The 9,288-nt window shown below is 41.4% G+C and overlaps 1 protein-coding gene across 1 annotated transcript; it reads right to left on the bottom strand.

Moving 5' to 3' along the window:
- Positions 1–1,801: 1,801 nt before the first annotated feature.
- LOC143038939 (uncharacterized) lies at positions 1,802–8,846 on the bottom strand (the record flags this gene model as incomplete). Its single annotated transcript, XM_076208734.1, is given in 2 exon segments — positions 1,802–4,361; positions 8,482–8,846. Coding segments are annotated over 2 exon segments (731 nt in total), but the record flags the coding sequence as incomplete, so codon positions are not given.
- Between the last annotated feature and the right edge of the window lie 442 nt (positions 8,847–9,288).

The raw sequence follows: 9,288 nt of genomic DNA, 5'->3' as shown, positions 1-9,288 counted from the left end.
ACACAGCACATCCACAGCAAGGCCGTTTCATTAAATCGGCGACTTCCCTCTCCATCCCCTCATTGCATAAAAGGAGAGGATGGGGAGAAATCCCTTCGGGCTGCGTCAAAATTTGCTCACACATACTACCTCACCCCCCATCCCCCTGTCCATTCCACCTCATGCAATCACAACATCATACATGTACAACCATTCTCCATATTAGTACTAGTGTATAAATACTAGTTTACTAGTACTCCTGTACTAGTTTTAGTGTACCACTGTACTGGTGTTAGTGTGTGTTGTACTAATACACTAGTATATTAGTGCTTGTACATTTGTGCTAGTCCACTAGTATACAATCACTAGTGCTCAAGTACTAGGACACTAATACATATTAGTACTATTGTACTAGTGCCAGTGTACTGTTGTATTAATACTAGTGTACTATTGTACAATTGCACTAGTACTAGTTTACTATTGCACTAGTACTTGTGCTATTGTATGTGTAATATTAGTATACTAGCACTAATGCACATTAGTGTAATATTGTACCAGTACTAATGTATTTGTACTAGTCTTTTGTACTAATGCACTAGTATTAGTGTACTGGTACACTCATACTAGTACATATTTGTACACTTAGTACACAATTAGTACTATTGGAATAGTACAATATTGCACTAGTGTTTATTTATACTAGTGCCAATGTACTATTGTGCTAATGTACTATTGAACTAGTGCTAGTTTAGTTGTAATAGTACTAGTGAACTATAGTACTAATGTACTATTATACTATAGTACTATTACCAATGTACTAGTACTTGTGTCTTAGGACTTGTGTATTAAAAGTACACTACTAGTGCACTGTTGAACTACCATACTGTGCTAATGTACTTGTACAAGTGTTTTTGTACTAATGTACTAGTATTAGGATACTAGTTAGTATTTGTATACTAGTACCAATGTAATAGTACATTATTGTAGTGTACTATTTCACTAGTACTAGTGTATCATAATAGTACACTAGTATTAATGTACAAGTACTAGTATACTATTGTACTTGTATACTGGTAATTAGTGTACTAATTTACTAGAACTTGTTCTTGTACATTACTAGAACAGTAATACTAGTACACTAGTACATTAATACTAATGCACTAATACTAGTTCACTGGTACCAGTACAATAGCACAGTTATCAGTACAATAGTGCACTGGTACTAGTAAAATAGTTTTATTACACTAGTACTGGTACTCTAGTAATAGTCCACTAGTACTAGTGTACCAGTACTAGTAATAGTTTCCTAGAGACAAAGGGGACGCCCATTGAATCCATGGCTGGGGCAATTTGATTGAGCCTGTCAAGAGTGTAGTGGGAGTGAAGGGCGACTGCATGGGAGCTTGCCCGGAGAGATCGACGAGACTGGCGAAGGCGTGTAATTGAAGCAACATGCTCCCTGCACTTGACGGTGAAAAAATATATAAAAAATAAAAATCATGTGGCATGGGGTTTAATGTTGCCATCTTCTGGAAGACGACACTGTACAAGGCCCATCTATTTTTGATTGTGGGATGTGCGGAAAATGAGGTAGCATTGTACTTGAACCCAGATTTGCAGCAGCTAGGGCAAGAATGGATACAGAGGTTCTATCTATATGCCAAGGGCTTCTTTTCCCCCCTTACCAGGGGGGTACCCTTTCCTCCCTCTCATCTTAGCTCCTCATGGATGACAGGTCATCCCTGTATCCTAGGAGCCCACTGTCCTGAGTCAGAAGCAATGCAGCAAGACGCACCAAAGGATACAAATAAAAAATACAAAGTAAAATTTAAGTAAACTTTGTTTATAAGCTGATTAGTTACAATAAGTAAAATCACCCTATGACTGCTTACACATAAATAAAACAGCAACGGACCTTAATTCTACAAGTTGTGGGTGCTCACTGTTCAGAGTGTGGTTTGTCGCAGTATCCGCCATGAGTTGTGCACACGGGAAGCCTCAAAATGGGTCCAAGAAGGCACATGAGCAATTTTGATTGTGTGCACACAACCCTGGTTACCACACTACTTTGTGCATTACGGTCTCCTTGAAAACAATAAAAAAAATCATCACTGCCCTGTCATGTTGCAGTTCAGTGGATTTCCCGAAAGTATTTGTAATTAGATGCCAATATGGCATGACAAAGCCTGCCTTGATTTTATGCAAAATGGCACATCTTTATTCCAGAAAGGACAAAAATTCAGCCTGACACAAGGAGTACAAAATGCACAGAACATTAGACACTAAAAGCATCCACATTCTAAAACAAAGATGGTAGCCAAACCCACTAAAATAGAGACAGAGCAAGTACTCGGGCAGATCTGCTGACAACCCATGGTGACAGAAGCACCTGCTACTGTGTTGGTCCTTAAACTAATCATAATACATTCATACATTTACAAATATAAACATTATCTTCCTACAGGTCTGTCCAAGACGAGCACTTCACACAGTTGCATTATCGCAGCACAACCAAGTGCACACATTTAGGTAGATTTCCTGATTGGGCCCATAGAGGAAAGGCAAAAAGAGATGATGCGGCCATGTGAACGCTGCTTGGTGTCGACACCTGCCAAAGGAGCCATCTCAGAACATGCAAAACCAGCCAACAGCAGGGAGGGGGAGGACAACAGAAGCAATGCTGCACCCACAATGTACATCAGCACTGATGTTGTATCACCAGTATACACAAGTGCAATCAATGATGCATCACCCAGTCTGATGGTGCATTACCTTACTTATCAATGCACATAGCTGCTGGACCATCAAATATTGTATGGCACAAACAATAATGATTAATGTTTTGTAATTTTTTTTTCTTCATTCCTAACTTAATGATATTCCCTAACTATTAATGTACATTGTACTACATCACATGATACTGTTCATAGAGTACCCCAGTATTATGTACAGTGCATGGAAATGTCAGCACATATCCAACCCCCTCTAGCTTAACTTGGAACAAACCCAACAGGTCTACACTACACCACCACATACCCACAGTCAAGGGTCCACCTGCATCACCTCCCTCCTAACCTCTTACCAGCTTGCTATTTGACAAGCAATATATTCTAAAGTTGGCTGCTTGCGTAACATCCAAAGTTGAATTCTGGCCCTCATTAAACTGGCACCCTGAGATTGAAATTTAGCCTCATTGTTGAGCTTGATGCCAATTTCGTTTGGGATGGGTTTTTGGGGGCGAAGACAAAGGGTAAGACCCTTATTGTCTTGAAGTGAGCACACACTCACGAAAGATGAGGTTGGGACAGGAATGGCCACTTACATTTTGACCATAAATAATCAAAACTACAAGGGCATACAGTGAGTGAACTACAAAAAATATATTTTTATATATATTAAGAGTATTTATCTTACTCTAATGTAAAGCATATGTGTAAGCACTTTATCACAAACTAGGTGCGTGCACACGAGCATACCTGTTCACTGTCAACTGTGCCCATGGGTGATGATGCACAGCTAAATGTAATCCCACAGTAAAATGAAATCCTTTGGGCTGAATAAATGCTAAGTCTCGCGAGTACATTAGCTTGAATCCCAATCCATCAGCAATGACAGCCTCTGCTACATATGTGTGTACCAAACATGTTGATGGAAGATGCTCAGTTACTAAAAAGCACTGTGCTGCATGGCGCTACACAACACTACACTAGTATACCATGCAACAGCACTGCAGAACACTGAACCATGAGCTGGTACCCAAGCAATGAAGCTTTCTTTCCAGGTTCCACCGCTCACTGTGCAGTCCGTCCTCAAGCACTCCCTCCACTACCTCAAATACTATCAACTGCAGCTATCTGAGCCCATGCAAGGACTCTTTTGCTTAATTACATATACTGTAGCAATCATTTGTAATAGAAAAACATTTAAGTGCTGCTTCTAGTTTTCCAAGATAACTCAACTCCAGCTCTTGAAGAACTGGGGAAGGTGGTGGTGTGGTGCCTAACCTGAATTTGCCCCTACAGACTCTGGTCAAGTGCCGTGAGGAGGTCAGAGCCCTGAAGCAAGTTGGTCGAAGCTGTTGGAGCATTGACCTCGTAGTCTAACTGTGTCAGGTCAAGGAGGTTGGGGATGGTTTGGTCAGGGCTGAGAAGAAGAAATGGGTCCTGTCTTCTTGGTAGCACTCGTTCGTTTTTGGCCGCTTCCACTCTGGGTCCGTTGAGATGTCCTCCTGGCTTGACCAATTTAAGGCCCTGCGGAAATCCACCTGTGGGATTTAGGCTGGCCAGGGGCGATGGAGTCTTGCACCCGGCAGTGCTCAGGAGGGCTCTTGCCATCGGTGCGCCATTACCGAGTGTCACGCTTATGGGAACAACCCTGGTATTCTGAAAAGAGAAAATTGATAATCGTTAGTTGTTTTTTTTTAATATATGCAATTTCCTACCACAAGACATCAGTCACATCAGATTTTCTATCCTAACGGAGGGTTCTAGTTATTACTCTTGGTTGTCTAAACACATCACACACTGAAAGGGAGAGGGTGACAAAATAGGGAGGAAATACGGAAACCAATTTCATGGTCTACATAAATTCTTTTTTTGCTTTTTAATTTCAACTAGCTTCTGCATTGCAGCTAATTCCTGCCACTCTTGGACCTCAGGAACTTGGGATCGTATGCACTTACTGCTGTCATACACTAACTCTAACATAACTTGAAACACCGACAATCTAGTTTTTCATCTCCACATGCTAGTTTCCTTGTCTACTTAGCCAATAATAACCTAATCCCCTTCCCTCACAGAAAATGATCCTACTTTTGTCTATCCATTTCACTTACACATAAGATTAGATACAGCTATTCAAAGTGAGAGAATGAAATGAACTAGAATATGACCCTCTTTGTTGTGTTTTAGAGAGAGAAATCCGTAATGTAATTTTCAGGCCAATTTAGTTGGTTTAGGGGCTTTGGGGAAGAGGGGAATGTCTGTTGAGGAAGGACGGGAGAGAACAGAAGACAGGGATAAATGAGGCCCCGCATGGAGAAGTGTCCCATGCGACACAATGGCCGGTTTTGAGTTACGCACATATAACACTATTTTGCGCCGGCCGAGCGAGCATGAGGTTTTACCACTTTGTTTTAGGAGCGTTTTGACCATATTGCAGGTCACGTTTTGTCCTTTCCGACATGCTCGGATTGAAGTAGAAGGGCCAAAATAGTGTTATATGTGCGTAACTCAAAACCGGCCATTGTGTCGCATGGGACACTTCTCCATGCGGGGCCTCAAATGGAGAAGGGTTGTGTATGGATGATGCTGTGATGCATGAGGTGGAATGGTTGGGGGTTGGGGGGAGAGGGAGTATGTGCAAGAAAAATTTGATACAGCCCAAAGGGATTTCTCCCCGTCTTCTCCTTTTCTGCATGAGGGGACGAAGTGTTTTTTTTTTTTTTTTGCCGATTTAATGAAACAGCCTTGCTGTGGATGTGCTGTGTCTTGCGACACTGCTTCTGACCCAGGGCAGTGGACAAGATGCAGGGATGACCTGTCATCCAGGGGGTGCCAAGATAGGAGGGAGGGAAGAGGGTGATAGGGATGGATTGGATGGGAGTGGTTTTTATGCCTTTGTTTTTTGGCTACCTCCCTTGTAAGGGGGAAAAAAGCCTTTGGTATATGTATGTAAGTTATTGTAGGTATAAAATACTGCTAGTCTTGTTTTTGTGGTGTATGTTATATTGTATTAATGTGATGAGCTGTGTGAGAATGATACTAACAGACAGATACTGGTCAAGACAGAATGAGAGAACACATCCCAGTTAGTAGGATGGTCATAATTTTTGCCTCAGATTTCATCAACGGGAAATCCACATCCCCAGAGCAGCTGGGAACAGTCATCAGGTTTTTTCATTGACTTGATTCTGAGAAGAAACTTTGGACTGATATCACCAGCTTGTTGTAGTACGAGAGAAGAGGAACTGCTAATGGTCAGCTTTCCTTTTCTACAAAAGAGGAGTTACCAGTTGTCAACTCTCTTTGCATGAAAAAGTATAGAAATAGTCAAAAAAGACAGAAGCTTGGTCTGGAGAATGAGTGCTTGGTCAGTCTCTCTGACTGTATCCCAATTAAGAAGCAAGACTGTAGATGGGCTTTCAGGATAGGCAGCAGGGAAATGATGTCATTCAACATCCAGCTTGTTTAGGTACTTGTCACTGGTCCTAATCTTGGAGGTAGAAATTAAAAGTATTGTGGTTACCACATTCTATGTCACTTTTGTGTTCTGTGTCCTATGTCTCGTATATTTTGTACAAGCTAAGAGTAGGAATAAAGTGTGTGGAGAAAGAAAGAAGAAATGGATGAAGAAGAAGAAATAAGTGAAGGAGAAACACATGACAAAGACGAAAGAGATTGAGATAGTGTGTATTTTGCGGGAGGAGAGTTATGCTTGTAGTGACCCCACTGTTGTATCTTTCTGCATCCAGTTTTTTCTTAAAGTCATGTATAGTTTTAGCACTCACTGTTTCCTCTTTCAGTTTGTGTGTGTGTGTGTGTGGAGGGGGGAGTTACAGGGTTGCCATGTAATGAAACAGCAATGGATAAACTAGCTCCAGCTGTTGGGCCCTACTATGAAAGTGCTGTGTCTTGCTGCATTGCTTCTGACCCAGCCAGGGATGACCCTTCATCCTTAAGGAGCTACGATAAAAAGGAAAATAAATGGGTGTGGAATGGATGACGGATGGGTGCATCCCTTGGCTGGCTATGTACCTTAAACAGGGGGAAGAGGCCATTTTTGTATACACAGAGAAAGATAGGAAAATAAACAGGACCTTATAGACAAAGAGTAATTCTTGTCACCTACAACTCTGATTTGCCCCATCCTACATTTCCACCACATTTCCACTCCATCCCTCCTAGTATCACCCAACATGTCTCCATCTCATCTCTTCATCTCAATACACATTCAGACTCATCCCTTCCGCTTTCCCTAAACTCGAATGTCTGCTCCATGAAGTGGAATCACTCCAAACAACTTTCTCCCTGTATCCAGCACTCACTACTGCTTCTCATAACACTCCTCGTTCCTTCCACATGCCCATTTGCCTCCCCCAACCTCCACATCCACTCTTCCACTCAGTGCTACATGCAACCCCAAGAAGTTAAAAATCTCTCTCTCTCAAATGGTCCTCAACACATCACTCAATACAAACATAATCTTTTTTTCCTCACCCCATCACTGTACACTCTATGATGATTATTTCTATACTTTGGAAACCACTGTACATGTATGAATTACTTAGGGAAGAATCAGAATGATGGAAAATAAAAATAGTAACAGATTTTTTTTTTTTTTTTGGGGGGGGAATGATCAGAGGAAAGGATCAATATAATCAAAGTGATGAAAATCTCTGCTCTAGAAAATAAAGAATTAAGTTTGAGATAAATACCAATGAAGGAAGTGGAGTACCCTACATACGTGAGTAATATGAGTTGCAGAAATGAACGGACACCCGCCCCCCCCAAGTACAGACATAAACAGAAACTAAAAGAAATTAGAAAAAAAAAAAAAGCACAGTTGTGGTTAAATGGATATAGTGAAAAAAGACTGGCATGGCCTATTTGGATGGTTGCAACACATGATGAAGATACATAATGACAACAGAAGAGAAAGCAATCAAGAAGGTGAGCAAGCAACGTATGACTGTTATTTTTGAAAATTTATGTAGGAAGAGAGAAGCTACAAAAAGATAGAGAGAAATGAGAGGTAACAAAATATGTACAGTTACAAAAAGACGATGAAAAACTTCCTCTCACAGCTAAGTTAAAATATTACCTGCAGGTGCGCACATGCATTAACATGTACAAAAACTTTGTATGTTACACTATAGCTTTGTTTCAACAAAGCAACAGACGGAAAGGAGGCAAGTATTTTAAGTGCTAATACAAATATCCGAGTGCATGCAAAGTAGCAAATCAAGAATACAGGGACTCTGCTAATGGCATTAACACACTAGGCAGTTACATGGCAGACATTCCCATCTAATATAATGGAACTAAAGGAACTTTTACATAAAATGAAAAAATAAATATATAAATAAATAAATAAATAAATAAAACAAGGGGTAAAATTTAGAAACGATAGTTGATTTAGATTTGACGAAACAGTGCAGATAGAGCCAATTAAGGAATGAAATTTGTAGGAACAGCTAATGCTATGTAGGGGCCTTTGGCCTCATAGGGCTGTCCTGGGCATCAAGACCACTGCACCGCCACTGAATGCAAACCCGCTCCACTGCACTGCTCTTTCAGCCAGGGTTGAAGGAGCCAAACGAAGGAGTCAAGCCATACACAAAATCTACTGTCCCTGTACCTTGACTTCTGCAGGGAGAAGGGGAGAAGGCTCCTCTTTCTGCACCCTACTACTCCCTTCATTGATGTTAAAGGAGGAGGAAGAGGAAGAGGAGGGCGAGGAGGAGCCGACAGTGTAGCCTGTGGTGTCGTCACGACCACTCACCAACAAGTTGAGGAGCACTGAATGATTACCAACCCCTCCACCACTACCACCACCACCACCACCATCACCAGCATCACTATTTGCACCAACATAGCCACGCTTTGGAACAGGTATGGGGTCCTTGCTGACCAGCAGCTGTTGCATGGTGGGAGCGTACGGCGTGAGCAGTGGGGTACTACGAGCCTCGGTGTTTTGGCAAAACTTCTTGGGACTTGCAGGCGGTGAAACCATGGGGGAGTGACTCCTCTTCACACCTCCCGATTCTTTATTTAAGGGTGGAGGCTCCTCACACTCTTGAATAATGCTTGTAGGAGGATCTGACGAGTTAGTGTTGAATATCTGTAAGAAGCTCCCACCAAGTGCATCTGAAGAGAAAGACTGTGATCAGTGTATGTTCATCATTGAAGTTGATATTCTACCATCTAATATAAAAATACATGCATATATCAAAAGACCATTTCTCCCTTATATGGAAGGTGGCCCACCCAAGGCATACATCTATCCTTCACCCATTTGCTTAAACACACCAAAGGAAACATGGACAGTGAAGAGTTTATTCCTGACGTTTCGTCTACAGACTTTTTAAAAAAGTCGGTACAGTAAGTCCTCGTTATACGGTACATATGTGTTCCTGAAAACCTTACCGCAAATAGAAATTACCGTATACTGAACCCATTATAACATGTAATAATAGGATATGGCAGACGTACCTTCTCCCTCCTCTTTCCTCTTCATAACATGAGCGGATACTGTATCTGTGAATTTTTCTTACCATAAATAGAATCGAGGGTAATAATTACCAAATAC

The sequence above is a fragment of the Oratosquilla oratoria genome, chromosome 25 (assembly GCF_046742065.1).
Source record: "Oratosquilla oratoria isolate Oo_2021 chromosome 25, ASM4674206v1, whole genome shotgun sequence".
In the NCBI taxonomy this organism is placed as follows: Eukaryota; Metazoa; Arthropoda; class Malacostraca; order Stomatopoda; family Squillidae; genus Oratosquilla; species Oratosquilla oratoria.
The sequence above is the reverse complement of the archived record's forward strand: the minus strand, read 5'-3'. Positions and strand labels throughout refer to the sequence as shown.